Below are 18,333 nucleotides of genomic sequence, written 5' to 3'. Positions count from 1 at the left end.
GACTAAATATCGACAAGAAAAGATAATACAAAACGTGGAGTAACCGAAACGAAATTTCCCCAGCCAAGAAAGATTTCTAGCTTGAATGAAATTTTAAAGGCAAATGTCGATTATAATTTTCTGCTGTCTGTAAACCGAAGAAAAACGTTAACTGTCGTTTAAAAGAATCGATTCTCTATTATTATTTTTTTTTTTTATTGTTTTTAATTCTTTTTAATGTTGTTGTAAGTTATGGCGGTCAACGGAAACATATCGGACTGAAATTAGTAACTCCGCAAAATACCGAATTATGTCTGTGAAGGAGTGAACGTTAGAAAGGAGGGGGATCTCTGACCACAATGTAATCGTTTGGTAACGGGAGGGGAGGTTGAGATAGGGGCAATGTTTGCGATGTTTTTTTTTCCCTTTTATTCGCAGAGAGAGAGAGAGAGAGAGAGAGAGAGAGAGAGAGAGAGAGAGAGAGAGAGAGAAAGAGAGAGAGGGGGGGGAGAAAGAAGTGTATAAAACAAGCAAAGCAGTTGTTCAAGTTTTTCAATCCGATATATCTGTTGATAGATCACAGCTCGTCAGCGAATGCACACGGCCGTATTTACGACAATGATCGCGCTTGTTCCACTGCATCTTCTTTTCGTTTCCTTCACGCTTGCTTGTAAGTTCTTTCTTTATTTCTTCATTTCTTTATTTCTTTACTAATGCGACCCGTGGAAATTCCACAATTCACGTGTTGCATATTTCTGTCGTACTTATGGACGTTCGGCGCGAACGCAGACCCCGGCGATATTATTATAAAACCGTTGTTCAGACTGAAACATAGTTACATAACTACCCTGGCTAGTTTAGCCTCAGAATGTATATTGAAATGGGGGCGGGGGTCTCTCTCCAAAACCCTTGTAGAAGTTTACGAGATTTTTCCATTCTATTGACGTACATCCCACGATATTATTGTACTATCATTGGACAGAACAGATACTACACGTTGAATAATTTATTTGATATAAGGTAAAAATATACAATCTAGCAAATCTAACCTTATTTAAAGTAATAAAATCAACTATTCTAGTCTTAGCTAAAATCATCTCAGTCACCACAATACCACATTTGCTCTAGAGAGAAGGGTTATCTCATTCAAAAATATCCCCAGATTTATTATTAGTAGTAGTATTAGTAGTTTTTTTATGTGTTTTATAAATATATGTATATACAAAATACTTGGCAGTAGGGAGGTGGGCAAAAGAAAATTAGTACTGTATAACTCTTTTTAAATAATACACTGCACACTGTCTTTAGGTTTAGGGACATAAATAAAACCTGTGCGACTACTTGACTTCGGTGCTTAAACTTTCATTTATGCACGCAATTACTCTCTATTCTCCAGTTTAAATACTTTCAAGTTACTTTCAAATGTCGGAGTTTAACGAATATAGTAAACACAAACTGTGACGCATTGAAGTCGAAAGTAATTTTAAAGCCTTTAAGCTTCAATTTAAAATGATTTTTGGCTTTAAAGTTTAATAACAGAGGTTAACTTATGTTTTCATGCGTCTTTGTCGTATATAAGAGTCAACACTACTACTGCTTCTGCTACTACTACTACTACTACTACTACTACTACTACTACTACTAATATTAATAATACTACTAATTATAATAACCAGAAGAAGAAAAACAAGAAGAAAAAGACTGCGGTTTATCAGCAATCGTAACTCAATAGACAGCATTCTTTTTGATACACCTCTATCGTATGAAAGAGACTTGCTAGTTTGCTTCGGGTTCCAGACAAAATTGATAATTTATTTATCATTTTTTTTCTCTACTTAAAACCGATATGCATATTTATATATGACAACTATTACGTATACAGCCACTGTGTATACAATCATTATGTATACAGTCAATATACGGCAAAATCACGTTGACATACCAGTTCTCGCGAGATTATTGCGAGTTCCTAGGCCAAACTCTTCGTTGATATCGCGAGCTTTAGTTCATGAGCAATATTTCTAACAATACGAAAAAAAAAAAAAATGATATTTTCTGGGTCAGAAATTTCATCTAACACTTTTTGAGCTTAAAGTAGTATTTTTTCCTTTTAGCTTCTGCTTTATGCCTTATCTGAAGCGATTTCCATAAAAAGATAGGATGGCGAGTTATCTTCCCTTGTCGAGTAGTAATCAAAATGGCGCCCAACCATTCTTCGAAAATTGTAAAATCTTAAATAAAGCAAAACAATTTGTTTTTCCATCAACGTTGGAAGAATAATTGTTTATAACTATTTGAGTCGACACAACATAAAAATTTTCAAGCGAAGTCGGAAATAGAAGCCACTGTATACGCAAGATCATTTGTACAGTCACTTTATACGCAATTTCTTGGATATTTAATACAATGAAAAGAAATCCATTAAAGAGGAAGGGTTCATTTCTGTCAGCATTTACAGCTATTGGTGCAATTTTAGATGCATTTTTGATCAAAGGTGAATAATAATAATGCAGGGTCTTCATTCGGGCTGAACATTCGCAAGAAAAAACAAAAACAAAGTCTACGATATTTGAAATAGGCACTTCACACACACACACGCACACACACGTATATATATATATATATATATATATATATATATATATATATATAGTCGGTCCCCTAAGCTCGCAGCGTAGATCATGATGTTATAATCATTAGATCATTCTGGCCGGATGTTACGACATTAAAAAAATAAATGTTTAAATTTCAACGATATTTTTCGCGGTTGAGATTGGTCTTGAAGTTAGTTCCTTACTAATGGAGTTAGAGATGACTTCGTGGTCGGGTTCGAATTTCCCAACCGGTAGTAATCGTATCACCCTGCACTGATGATTCCCGAAAAGGTGAAACACTAGTGTCTGTTGGTATTAACATTATTATTGTAATAATATATATATATATATATATATATATATATATATATACTAGCAAGTCGCCCGGCATTACCCGGTCGTAAAGTACGCTTAAGTATGATATTCTTATTAATGCAGCTTCATTCGTAATGCCGTCGTTTGACCTTTACCTGGCAAATTTCATTTTTTTAAATTTCACACATTTGCACCGATTTTACCCGGTTAAAACTTAAATACAAAGTTTCGCATGGGTTCGAATAGCCTATATATTAATTTAAAGTCTGTAGACCAAAAACTCTAGGAGGAGTTTGGTAGGCAAAGTTTTAAACAAATATGTATACGCATACATTAATAAATATAGAAAAAAGTTTTGTGTTTACTATAACCTTTTTACATAAATATTACACAAGTATAAATCATGTAAAATATCTGCATGAATATAATTACACGTAATTGTTAAATAAAGATGATCATCTCATAAGAAAACTGAAAAACTAACAGGGAATTAATTAAAATGAATGTTTAAAAGAATATGCAAATTAGCTAGATCTTTTGCAGATGAATGACCCATATATAATAAAGTTGTATATATATATATATATATATATATATATATATATATATATATTGTAAAAATTAGAAAGCCAAATAATGATGTGTTTTTTGTTTTTCTCAAAAACAAAATTATTTATTTATCTTAAAGACTGAACACACTTTCGACTTATCATAAAGTCTTCCTCGGGTTCAGACATTATATATATATATATATATATATATATATATATATATATATATATATATATATATATATATATATATATATATATATATATATCACATTATGTATACAACATCACGATAAACTAGAAAAACTACATACAAATGAATGTAGCTATATAGATATAATAAATGCTGAAAGTAAACAAATTGCCCATAAACTAAAAATTAGTGACAAAATTAGAAAACTAATGAGACCTACAGCCTATTTAAAGATCATAAACTTAGTTTTATAATAAATCTAGCGCCCTATTACTCTTCAACACGGTTCTAGACCTAAAAGTTCTAGAGTTTTAGGAGATATATGTCGATATATCCAAGGACGAAATCCACATCAGTAAAAATGTAGATCAGTATTAATCAATAATAACAACCAATCGATTAAAAATGACGAACTCCTTTGATCTAACCATGATTCCTTGGATTCTGCATAGGCATCGAACTTTATGGGGTTATTCATTGTATATAGACTAACAATAATACTCATATCGGCCTATACAGAGATGATGTATTAGCTATGGAAAGATATTCTAAAAAAGTCAACGGGAGGAAACTTTAGAAAATAGGAGACATGGAAGTGAAAAAGTTAGGCCTAAAAGTATCAGGTTGATAAGAACGTTCTTGCGGCTTTTTACTTATGAATTCAGATGAACATATCTCGTCCCAAATAAAAAAAATTATTGATCGAAATAAGCACCATCAGAATTAACACGCTTTTGTCAACGTAAAACAAGTGTATTTATGCCAGTAACGTAAAAAATCTTGTGTTCTGGTGATGATGAAGTTGCCGAAGCCGGTTTTGATATCACTTCGGCTTTTGAAGCATTTCTCACGCAGAAAGTTGTCGAGATGCTTGAGAATGTGATAGTCAAAACTTGATACTACAGTATGTACATTGTAGATTTGTTGCTGTTGGTTTGAGGCATAGTTCTATTTAATCCTAGGAAGTCCATCCTCTCAGGCATTACCTTTATTCTTAGAATAGAGTTAGTTTATTGATAATCGTTAGTGTCGCTCCTGTCAGCTAATGCTGACGGGGAACCTCAGATATTTTTTTGTAGGCCAGCGTGTGCTTAACCATAGTGCACAAGCTACTTAAAACAACACCTGACCTTGTGTCTAACTTCCAGGAAGGCAGTAAATAATATGCACATATCGTATTTATAGTTTTTAAGACTAGTTTATTCAGTTCGTGAAGGGTTGTTCTGTCACGTTACAGCAATATATTCCCAAACAACAATACAGTCAGTATTTATATAAGTTTCATTTTGATCAAACAGGATTGCATGATTTGTAATCACGCCGACCGAGCGTAAACACGCACAAACACACAAATCTGAACAGTAGTCGTTGTATACAGAAGATTATTACTGCGTATATGCAGTGATAATCTTCTGTATACAACAACTACTGTTTCGTATACAATGACTACTGTCACTGTACACGCAATCACTTCGGTTATATATCAATGTATGTATAAATGTATATTAATTGTCTGAGGCGCATCTACCGGGGAATGTCTCCGGAGCTGTTCAGGTATTTCTATAAGGAAAAGTGCACTTGTTAACTAACCACACACAACTTTACATATAACCTCCTGGCAAAACGGTAAATATTATCCACAAATGCATGTGCATATGTGCGCTCAAGCGTGTGTATAGAAAAAACACCGCATGCAAGTTTGCGCAGATAAGATTTTACAAAAGATATGTGTCCAGTCATGATCCAGAGGTGAGTGGGGTTATCTGGCGGTGGACCCAGGCATCTAAATTGGGATGAGGGTAAGTGGGCATCCAATCATATTCAAAATATCTGCCATTTTTCATAATATTTCTCAGTACTAGAAACTGTAATACTTCAATTTTTGGAACATACAAATATGGAGTTGACCTCGCGCATCACCAGGGCACCACCAGACCCCTGCACGACACTGTGTTATTTTAACAGATGAACATTCAAATACTTTTATTTTTTACTCACGTCCAACCCTAACAAGGCATACCGCCACTTGAACGTAAGAGGCTACTATTTGGGACCATGCCTAGGAAAGATTAACAAGATGTTGGTTTACGTTACATTTAAACTCTGCATATTAGTACAGTCAAGGAATCAGGTAGCAGGAAGAGAATTCCAAAGTCTAACTGTTCGAGGGAAGAAACTATTAGAGTAGAAAGCTTACTAGCATTTAGGGACAGTGAAGGGGTAAGATTTTATTGCTAAGCAGGGTTGTCGGGGATATGTACGTCGATGGGGCACAAGTGCAACGATTTCAGCAGAACATATTCCATTAAAATATTTGTAAAACCAGCACAGAGATACAACATTGCGGCGATGGGACAGGTGTTGGACCTTAGTTGACAAAGTGAGACGTATTAGATTGAAAACTATTTTTTGGACTCTATCCAAGAGGGAGAGGCTAGTTGTAGATGTACCAGACGAGATGTGGCAACAATACTCCATGCATAGGCAAATGGTGGCCTTGCAGAGATAGGGATACTCTCAGATGTGAGTAGTTTTCTAGCTCGATAGAAGGTATCCATATTCTTTGCAGCAACCTTTGCAATGTCCTCAATGTATTTGTTCCAGCTCATATTGCCCGTGAATGTTAGGTCGAGGAGTTTGAAGGAAAAATTATCAGGTACGGTGTTATCTGTCATGGATATCGGTGGTTGGAAAGGGTCTTGTAATTGTTAAAGGGGAGCAACTTAGTCTTACTAGCATTAAATGTTACCATTCATTTGCGGTCCTATACTACTACGGTCGGGAGGACATTTTATAACGATTCTACCATTGTCTTGGATTTATGTACATCCTTTCTTATATATATATATATATATATATATATATATATATATATATATATATATATATATATGTGTGTGTGTGTGTGTGTGTGTGTGTAGGATTCACTCATAAACTAATTAACCGATCATCTTCAATTTTGGAACACAGTTGTTGGCGTGAGGAGTGTTGTAATGTGGCCAATATTTAGGCCAATTTCTTTAAATGGAAACTGTCAAATGACAATCTTGTTCAACACAGTCTATCATCATTGGCCGACAAAAGTGATGAACATCTCTCATTGAAAAAAATTTTTTTTCAGAATCGAACATTCTAGCACACACGTTCTATAACAACATTCCCTTCATAAACATGGCATTTTTTGCAGGCTTCTGCAGCTTTTTTTCCTATTCTATAATTAAAAAAGAGCATCAGATGTCGACAGTGCTTTGCTTTATTTTACACTAGCCTGGGTGCCCGGTGTTGCCTAGGTGTTTGGAGGTGTGTGTTGAGCAAAAAAAAAAAAATATGGGAGTAGACAAACAGGAGGAAAAGAACGTGAAAAAACCACGACGTCTTTGCTGTTGCGTCCATCGCCAAACCAGAAGTGACGAAGGTTTAAATTAAGATAAGAGGGGATGACTATCGAAAATACCGGCAAAAAAAGCGACCCATCCTTGTAGAAAAGTTCTCAGTTGAGTGCGAAGGAATTTATGTTTTTAACCAATTTCTCGATATTTGTCGTCCAAAGGGCCGAGCTTCAAAACGATACCAATTTTGTGAAAATCTGTCGCCTCCGTCGAAAGTTTTACGCATACATACATACATACATACATACATACATACATACATACATACTTACATACATACATACATACATACATACATACATACAGTTAAACAGACATGTGAGAGTTTTATTCTACATTACAAGGTCTGAATTACAAATAAAAATGCAAAAACTTCCCTATCCGAAGATTAATATACACTGACGCCAAGAAACACGCTAAACCAAATACATGATTTGAAGAATAAAAATATAAAACGATTTTAATATGCCGAAAGGATGACATTAAAAAAAACAACAACAAAAAACAACGAATGAACTTTTTGCCACCCCAATATAAATACTTTTTGTTTCTAATCTAATAATAAGACACTATACCTTTACCGTAAGTACGTACATGTGTCACGGTTTTCAGATTATAAATTATTCGATCGGAAGAACCTATTTATTAAAATAGAGGATAGAAGGTGATAACATACTACGAACATTAAGCTATTAGTATATAGATGCGCCAATTTTATGTTCGTAGCACGTTTTCAGGTTCTATGCTCTTAAAAAAAATTTTTTTTTAATAAATATGATCTCCCGATCATTGAAGACGCAATGAAAAAATAAAAATAATAAAAAAAAAAAATTAATGATGTCGCTTTTGGGTCGTACGTGAAACTAAAATATACCTACTTGGTTTTGGGCCTAGAATCCAAGGGTAGTACCTGTTCTGTCTAGAGATGGCATAATATTATCGTGGGGATTCTGTTTGCGCCGGTGGGTCAATACAATTAAAACATGTCACAGATTCCTATAAGGATATTGGATATAAACTGTAAAACCAGATACATTCTGACACTACATTAACCAGATTACTTAGAAAAATACTTTTACAGTTTTAACACAAAAGGCTGCAATAATATCTCGGGGTCTGCATTCGCGCTGAACATCGATAGAATGCCCAGCAGCAATATATTACATATAAAAGCTGGCGAAGTAGAATGTCCACCGGCTCCGCTAGTCTACATAATAATAATACGCTAATTAATTTCATGTTGTTATATGCGTTATCATCTTGCACCTCTTTTTTAAAAAGTGGAATCGTCTGATCATCAGAAAATGATTGATGTTTAATCTGATGTCACTAAGACAAACAATTCTGATTTCATCCATTTTAAAATGAATAGTTTAAAATCAAATCATGTCGTCTCATCTTCTATTATATAAATCTCACCTGTCTGTTTAAATGTATGTATGTATGTATGTATGTATGTATGTATGTATGTATGCATAGCGATGGAAGTCACTTTTGGGCTCATGGACTTTAAGTGTCTTAGGGAGTGGCACTCGTCTGACAAGACGTTGCAATCATCATGTATGCATTTTTGTATGTCTGCATAAAACTTTCGATAGAGGCGGAAAATTTTCACGAGATCTGTATTGTTTTGAAGCTCGACCCTGTAGACGACAAATATCGAGAAATTGGCAAAAAAAACATTAATTCGTTCACCCTCAACTGGACATTTTTTTTTGAGAGGAGGGGTCGCCTTTTTCGCCGATATTTTCGAAAGTCATCCCCTCTTTTCGATTGACTGGCCTTAATTTAAACCTTCACCACTTCCGGTTTGGCGATGGACGCAACAGCCAAGACGTCGCGTTTTTTTCACGTCCTTTTCCCCCTTCACGGTACGGGTTCGAGCCTGACTGCTACTACCACCTTTTTTTTTTTTTGCTCAATACACACTTACAAACACCAGGGCAACGCCGGGCACCCAGTCTAGTTTACTATAACAGTTCAATATAAAAATATACGCATTTCAATACGTAGCATTCATTTTGTTGATTTAAATAATATCTAGCCGTATTTTTACGGTAAAATGACGTAGAATATTTATTGCTTTTAAAAAGAATTGAATCGCAATAATTTGACATGAATAATTAAAGAAGAAGCATGTTCATTTTACTTATTTCAAAAATAGCTGACACCGACAATTGTTTTTTAAGAAAGAAACATTTTTTTCACAGTATCGACCTTACATTTCAGAATTTTTCAAACGAAGATTGGAATTCTTTATTTAGTTCACGGGGGTAACATGCTCTTGTTCCGTCAGCCATAACTAGATAGAGGTCCTAAGTAATTCGCAATTGTATTTTTCGGCCGCCTACGGACAACGACACGTGGCGCAGTGGTTAGAGTACTTGGAAAAATCAATTATTAAAGTGATATTCTCCGAAAAATACAATTGTGAATTACTTAGGACCCTTATCCAGTTATTATTGACGGGCATCCATGCGGAACAAAAAGTAAATAAAGTGTTCCGTGTGAAATTCCGTCCAAATTTCCGAGTTCGACAGAAATATTTCTGAGTTCAGCAAGATACACCTGAAGAAGATCGGAGGTTACATCGACCAAAACGTTGTGAAAACAAGTAACAGTAGTCCGATGAATCCAAATAAAACGTGTATTGGCCCTGAACGCCATTAATTATTTCATAAGGAATATGACTTATAAACGGTAAATTATACAGATTGATGCAAAAAAAAAGCAACGTGGATTTTTTACGGGTCTCCCGCTAGTAATCATTATTTTCGTGGGTTGAACACTTATTTTAAATCAGTCTTTTATTTAATGCTTCTTTTTTATGAACCAAAAATAATTATGATTATTTTAACTTTTATTCAAGTTTAATTATCTTAAATAATTAAATATATAATGTGGTAATTATATACTTACCATAGACTGCACCCCAGTCACTTTCAACATTTCCAATTATATGGTATAATCACGTTGACACACCGGTTCTCGTAAAAATTACTGAAGATGTGTGATGTTGAACCAGGTCAGTGTCACATGGCTTATTATGCGGGAATACTAAACGCTGTATGTTTGTAGGGGTAACACTCGCCACATAATTAATCACAAGAAAATAACCTCATCAAGAATCCACGTAGCACCTATTAAATTGTAGCCTTGAACGGATAAAAATGTCGAGTTTTTAAAGAACATGACTTCCAAACTTCGAAAAAATGTTAGCCCTATTTATGTGCTGATATAGTTATATGCTGATATATTTATATGTATAGGATAAACTCCTAAACTAATGAAATTTGGGAGTGAGTGAGCTATATTTAGTTTAACTTGCTGTCCAAACTCCAACCTCTGTCCCATCGCCGAAATGTAGCATCCCTGTGCCTGTCTTACAAGTATTTTAATGGTAAGTGCTCGGACGAACTCAAGGCACTAGTACTTTCTCGGCAAGCAGCAAAATCCAACCCCTAAAAGCCTTCTACTCAAATAGCTCCTTCACTCGAACTGCTAGACTTTGGAATTCCCTCCCAGGCACCTGTTTCCCCGACTGCACTGATATGCAGAAGTTCAAATGTAATGTGAACAGACATTTTGCTGCCCAACTCTCTACAATAGTATTTTTTAAATTCCATTTTCACTCTAAACAAGGCACAGTGCCACTTTGATGTAGTGGCCTACTATCGGGGACATAAGTTGCAGTGATACTATGTAAGGAGTTGAGTTGCAAGATATTTGTTCACATTACACTTGAACTTCCGCATGTCAGTACAGTTGGGAAAGCAGAATCCCGGAAGGGAGTTCCACAGTCTAGCAGTTCTGAAGAAGAAACTATTAGAGTAGAAAGCTTTCTTTCATCTAGGGATCTCTACTGTGTAGGGCTGGGATTTGTTGCTTGTCGGGTGTCCGGGGTATTTACATCGAGGAGATACAAGTGCTTGTAGTTCGTCGGAGCATTCACCATTAAAATACTTGTAGAATAGGCAGAGGGACGCAACATTTCGTCGATGGGACAGAGGTTGAAGCTTAGATGACAGTTAAGAACCTATGAGGTTGGCGACTCTCTTTTGAACCCTGTCCAGGGGTGCTGGACTAGCAGCAGATGTACCAGCCCAAATGTGACAACAATATTCCATACATGGGCGAATGGTGGCATTATAAAATATCTCTGCATATCTGGTCCCAAATATTAACCCCTTACGACTTAGTGACACTGTGAGTTTGGGGTGAAAGAACAATAAAAAAAAAGTTTTATGCGAAGAAGATAAAATGGTGTGGAAGCTCTTTTTTAAATTCGGATAACTCTTATTTTTGTCAAACTACTGGTTAAATACAATGCAAATCTGATATGCTTGTATTTTCAAATGGAATATTTTGACCATTTAAGATACTTTAAAGAAACTGACATTTGGAAAATACTTATCAGTTGACTAGCGGAGGCGCCCGACCTTGCCCAATTATAAAATACGCTTAAATATATTTTAATTCATGCAGATTTCGTACTTATTATTACTAAGCCAATTCTGTATTGAATATTATATTGTACCTAATATAAAGTACTGATTTCAAAAGTTTAAAAAAGTGACTTGAGTCGTATCGAAACATGACTTTGACTAGAATCGAAACCACAATATTTAGAGCCACAGCCGCGTTCCCTACCATTTAAACTATCGACAGATAGAGAAGAAAGATAAAAAATTAAACCACTTCCAAACTATGTGCAAAACTAATAGAAATATGTCGGTAAATATAAATGAACATTTTTGCATTTCAACTTGCTTAACTATCCCTGTACGCATTATTCATCCATCCAAAGAAAGATTTTACTTGTTGGTCTATGATTACTATTTTCTGTTAATTTCAGCGGTATGTTACCATTAGTTTAAGAGTTTATCGATTAAATATTTTCACGTAGACACACACATACATCTACTGTTTTTATTTATATAGGTGAATAGTATCTAATGTTAAATTTTTATTAAAAATTCGGAGGTATTAGACATGGGCATTTTTATCATCGGCCCCTCAAAATCCTCAGAGATTAGACAATTCCTGCAATGATCTGGTCCCTGTTGACTGCGGTGTAATGCTGTTTCTGTGCAGTTCTAGGAGGTCCACCCTTCCAGGTTTTGCCTTCTCTCTTTGAGAAGAGGTTACTTTATTGCTAATCGCTTAAGGCGCCCTTACCAGGGAATACCGACGGGGATGCTCAGACACTTTTTGCAGGTCAGATTCCCCCTCCGTGGGGGCGTTAACTTCTCAATCCCACTTTTCGACCCTAATGTCACAGTTCTTGCAGTGAGAGAGCAGTAAATACCTCCCTAAATTTCAGTTTTCTATAGAGATTTTAGAGAGTTTAATATTTTGTGGGTAATCGTTTGTTTTGAACTGCCCATGGATGTTTCGACATTAGATGTTAGATAAAAAGATTTGCACGTGCAAGTTTTGCTAAACTTATTTAATGTTCGGCATAATCACGTTGACACACCGGTACCCGCTAGACAATAGACAATCAAAGTTAAGCAAAGATGAACCTAGCTAATACCAGATGGGTGACCATATGAGAATATTAGACGCTTTATAGGGTGTACGAAAAAATCCCGTTGACACACCGGTTCCGCCAGATTACCGAAATTAAGCAACGTTGAGCCTGGCCAGTACCAAATGACAGACCATTTTGGGAAGGCGAGGCGCTGTATAATAGCAGGTTGGGAAACTGTCGCGAGGGTAGATGGGCCTCTCTAAAGCTGTGGTAGACAACCCATCTAATGATGGCACCACGATAAAAAAATACCCTTGATAACCCTGGCGAAGCATCAAGAGTTCAGCTACGGACAAGATTTGAATTACACTACAAACTCGTGTAGTGAGTTCAATCCCGGCCGCGGCCGCATGTTACGTTACGTTTTTTTATAGGGTGGCGAGACAGCACTATTGCCAAAGGAAAATTTAGGCGCCTCCTTCCCTCTGTTAGTCTGTGGTAGACCCCTGGAAAAGGTCGAGTATCCCCCCCCCCCCGATCAGGGTAACGTGAGGTCATGGAAAGTAGATGACTGATGTAATACGGAAACAATCAGGAATAATTCTGTTCATGGTTTCGTATCTCGTTGTGGTATAATGATCAGGACAATCGCCCAGCATGGGCACTGCTTGGACAGAAAGAAACTGCAGTCTACTGTCTGCACAACTGCAAAGAAAGCTATGGTAATACATCAAAACACTTCCGAGAAAACAGCGGGAATGGGGTTGTGAATGTGTGAGCAACAATGAATTTAGGAATGCCTCGAGGGAGAGAGGTAGATGGAGAGTTATAGGCGTCAATGCCTGAGCCAGGCAGGGCATCACTTGAATGAATGAACTTAGTGATTAGCAACACATAATACCGGGAACTCTCAATCCTAAAGTTCTAAAATTTGATACGTGGGTAGTTTAACCTCTGATGATTTCGCTCAGAAATACTCGTAAAAGTTGAAGTTGGAATAGGTAGATCAACTTGCCACTATATGTGTTTTTAATTACTCAGTAGGATGTATCATTTTAAAATCTTAATCATGCACAGTCATGTGTCCCGTCGTTTACGACCCATCAATGTGGCTGAGCCCAGCGACAACCGAAACTATGATCCCAGCGTTCGAATCCTGAAGCTCCACCGACTACGCTAATTCACTTGAAAGTACCGCATTATGTCATTTAATTGTTTATTTTGTCTGTGATATTTTGAATTAATTCAATTATTTATGTGAAAGTGCATTTTTATCTAAATGCTAGTTATTTTAATGTTAGTTTTCTCTTCAATAATGTGATGTCCCCTGATGGGGGAGGGGCGATGTATATATTATTATAATGCAATTATCTACGGACACGTGTCTCGTCGTTTATGCTTATAAATACAAATCTGAAAACAATTCTTATACAAAACACTTAATTAGTTTTATCAGAAAAAAAATGGCGCAATAAGGGTTAACTACCGTAAAACGGAATAGCTAATCAACATAAGTCGGAGGTCTGTTTGCACTTTCCGAAATTGCTGGAAAATGGATACTCTATAAGAAAACGTGTTTCATTATTCTAAATCCATCTTGGAATGGGTAGACAAACTTGTAACTGAGGAATTCGATGTTTGCGCAGTATAATTCGATTTCAAATAAATGTGTTTTAGGTTAAAAAAAAAAGTTAAAAAAAAAACAATTACTTATGTGTCACGGCGAAATTAGTAAAAATTCCCAAAATTACGAACAACGATCGAGTGGAAAAATAATTACACGTAAAAATAAAATTTACCATAGATTAAAGCTCAGCTGAGCACTTGCCATGAAAATAACGATAGAGACAGACTCGCAACATCTCTTCTGCGAGAAGAGGTTGCAGGGAGAGAAAAGGGCACTAAGCTACGAAGTCTATTTTGAAGTCTGTCAAGGCAGGATAAGCTGCTTCTATCAGCTCCTGACCAGATGTGGCAACAGTACTCCATCATTGGTCGTACCTAGCTTTTATATAGGTAGAGAATTGCATCAGGAGTGAGATATCTACTGGAGCGGTAGAAGGATCCCACCATTTTTCCATCGATCTTGGCAATGGATTTGATATACACGTTCCATTTCAGGTCAGGAGTAAACGTCAAGCCCAGAAGCTTGTCAAAACATGAAGCCTCCCGAAGACGAGAGCCATTCATTTCAACCGATGCCAGATTGGCATGCGACCAATTCTGTATGACAAACTGACATGTCGCCCTTGCTTTCAATCAAAATCCGCCATTTCAAAATAGAAAATGCAGAATCGCTAATATTTATGCTTATTTCATAAAAAGTAGTTCTAGCAGATCACCTACTTGATTATTTTTTATAATTTTTGGAATTGTTTCACTAATTTCGACATCATATGTAAGTACGAAATAGTGTGTTTTTTTTTGGGTTTTTTTTTAAATTTTTTTTACCTAAAATGCATTTTTGAAATCGAAGTATATTGCACAAACAACAAGAATTCGAATTTTCAAAATTCCGAAGACATCATCATAAAGATGTCGCACGTCAACACCTTTTCACTCCTCCAGATCATATTTTACGCGATTTCATAGCATAAGTGTTTTTGTAGGGCGGGAGGGGGGGGCAAATAAAATAAGCTTTCAATCGAAATCTTGATTTCTATTATTTAAAGTCTCCATTTAAACAAATTGGATTTATCGCGTTTTGCATTCAAACTCTTAGATTATACATGTACTTTAAGAAATCGGCACGTGTTTTCTAACGAAATGAATACGTGTCACGTGTCATGCAATTTTGATTACATAAGAATCTTACATGTCAAAGTAACTGCCCTAAAGTTAAACATTTGTCCAACGTTTTACGCTCGTTATATCGAACAGCTTAATAAGAAACGAAACGACAAGACCTTTATTTGTAAAAGTACATACAACAACAACAACAGCAACAACGAAAGCTGCTAAGCAAGTTTTCTATGTTTTAAATACACGAAGACGCTTACATTGAATAGAATTACACAAGTTTGAGTTTACTCGACCAAATATTCGGTTACAAAAGAAAACGTTTTAATAAAACTACCAATTGTGATCCAAGCACTTAGAACTATCACAAATAAATTAGCGAAGAGACGAGACGAACCGACGATTAAATAATAAGCAGGGACGAATGTCTCTTATTATACATCATAGTAAAATACGGTTAGATTTTTTGTGGAAAAAAAAAAAAAAAAAAAAATTAAATAAATAAAAATAAATAAAAAAAGATAAAATGCAGGTTGTAGTAAGGACATCTTGTTCAACTATGTAATTATCTATATAACTAGCCACTCTGATGAGTCGTAGACGACGAAACACGTGTCAGTGGGTAATTATATTTTAAAAACAATATACATACCGCTCCCCATTTGGGGGTACCGAATTGGTAAACGGAGAAATTATTCCCAACTCGCATTTAGGTAAAAATGCACTTTCGTAAAAATTATTGAATTCATTCAAAACTATCGCAAAAACAAAAATAAATACATCTATATAACGTTTCCCGGTATTAAGCGTAACGTTAAATTTCTGGAAAAGCCGAACACAAGTAAGTGAAGCAGTCATCGTCCTTGTCCAGAGCCTTGCTGAACTGCTTGATTAAGCCGAGCTTGATGTTCAGTGTGGGTAGAGTTTTCTGTCTCTGTCCACCAAAGGGTCGTTGATGACCCCCCCCATTCCTTTGCAAAGCGCCGATTTGTCTCGTACAGACCAATTTCTCTGCGTGTATGGTGAGCAGCAATCCGTGAAAGGTTTCGAGGATTTTACTGATCTATTTTCGACATAATCACCTCGTAAGTATCTTATCAGACCTGAATGATTAGTTCCAATCAAAACGTGTCATTTTACCTCCACCATCTTCTAAAATGCTCCACACATGCGTACATGTGAACCAATACGTAAAAATAGACTTGTGGGCATAACTCAAAAACTTCACCTGATTGAACAAAACAAATGTGAATCTTGGATTCAGCACATCAGATTCATCCTAAATGAGCTGAAAAAAAAAAAAACGCAGACAATAAATTTGTTGTTGACCAGTGTAACCGATTTACCAGGGTTACGCTCAAAGTTAGCTCGAACTTGCTCAACCGTATTATCTAAAGTTAAGAGGAGCCCTAACACATATCCTACATACATTTACTATGCCATCTCAATATGGTCTTCTTTTCTGCTGATTCTTTGTGGGAATTTTGAACGAAATACACAGTGAACAAGTGTCCATGACTCAATCTTTGCAAATTCAATAACGCAAAACACATTTTCTGGTTGGGTGAACGCCATTACTTGATCTGACAAAAATATGAACATAAATTAGCATTACAGATGTTAACATTGTTTGCAATTTACAAAAGTCAGAGATATCTGAATTTTCATGAAGGGTTTATTTCCTTGCTTCGAATAAAAATAAATTAAGCTAACTATAGTTACCACTTCCATCCAGAAGCTGTTTCCGAATTTATCGTAATCGGTAAGTAGTTTAGGAGTGGACATATACATATCTAACTTTAGATAATATCCTGTACATACAAATATATAAATATATATATGCAGCTGACTTTATATAAACGGAGATGTTATGTTATATTTTTTCATCTATAAGAATGTATGATGCTTATGCACTTGTGTTACTGTGCTATTTTTTTTAAAAAATAATAGTTTTAAGTTGTATTCAAGTTTTACGATATCTTTTTTATTAAATTGTTAAGTGAAAGTACAAAATAGTTACAAAAACCCCTCCCCTCCCCATGTTAAGAACGGCCTTCCAAATAATAACGTTAGATTTTCTTTTTTTAGTTTTCTCCCACTGCAAAGATTTATTCAGCAGGGTCAGAAAGTGGGGTGGAGAAGTTAGCATCCTCAAGGAGGAGCACTCTGATTGCAAAAAGTGCCTGGGTAACTCTTTTAGCATTCCCCGGCAAAGACGGTTCAGGCGATTAGCAATAAATCAACCCCTTCTCAAACCCCCTTTTTTTTTTTTTTTTTTTTTACACAGTGATCACCACTTATCAAGGTCCGGAAGCCACTCAGGGATAAGGGTTATTGCAAGTACATTACGTTAGTGTGGAGATTTGATGAAGTGTTTACTTAAGGGGCGGTTCATTAGGAATTTGTTAACGTTGGACTTGAAGACATCCAAGTTGTAGTCCGGTGGGAAGCAGGCAGACGGAACAGAGTTCCACAGGCGTGCAGTTCTAAGAAAGAAGCTTTGTTCATGGAATTCGCATTTTGATTTAGGCACAGAGTGGGAGAAATTTTTCACAGTGGATTCAGCTAGACGGGTGTTTTTCGTGAAAGATTGGCGAAGGGCGACCAGAGATTAGAGTTCAGACGAGCACTTGCCATGGAAATAATGATAAAACAAGGAAAGGCTCGCAACGTCTCTTCTGTGGGAGAGAGGCTGCAGGGTAGAGAAAAGGGCATCCCCCACTAAGCCACGAAGTCTATTTTGTACTCTGTCAAGGCAGGATAGGCTGTTTTTAGCAGCTCCTGCCCAGATATGGCAACAGTATTCCATCCTTGGACATACTTGGCTTTTATATAGATAGAGAATTGCATCAGTAGTGAGATATCTTGTACGGCACAATCACGTTGACACACCGGTTCTCGCCAGATCACCGAAGTTAAGCAATGTTGAGCCTGGTCAGTACCAGATGGGTGATCATTTGGGAAGGCTAGGTGCTGTATGTACCTTCTGGGAAGGTTGGGCGTGGGGCCAGCACCCTCACCCCGTAAAAAGAACTCAGTCGGTACAAAAGCATCTACAAAAAGTTGTAGATGGCCTATGCCTCTTAGGGACTCAAGGCTA

The 18,333-nt window shown here is 36.2% G+C and overlaps 1 protein-coding gene and 1 pseudogene across 1 annotated transcript in view; both read left to right on the top strand.

Annotated features, from left to right (window-relative positions):
• The first annotated feature begins 490 nt into the window (after positions 1 to 490).
• LOC145245938 (peptidoglycan recognition protein 1-like) overlaps positions 491 to 18,333 on the top strand; it is a 106,431-nt gene continuing 88,588 nt past the window's right edge. The window contains exon 1 of the mRNA XM_080107696.1: positions 491 to 649. Coding sequence (XP_079963822.1) covers positions 574 to 649 — 76 coding nt within the window. The 5' untranslated portion in view covers positions 491 to 573. The remainder of the gene's footprint in view (positions 650 to 18,333) is intronic.
• Positions 18,099 to 18,215, top strand: LOC145246227 (5S ribosomal RNA; annotated as a pseudogene).

Source organism: Euprymna scolopes, chromosome 23, assembly GCF_053919585.1.
Source record: "Euprymna scolopes isolate OS-2025 chromosome 23, ASM5391958v1, whole genome shotgun sequence".
NCBI lineage: Eukaryota > Metazoa > Mollusca > Cephalopoda > Sepiida > Sepiolidae > Euprymna > Euprymna scolopes.
This window is presented reverse-complemented; position numbering and strand designations above follow the sequence as displayed.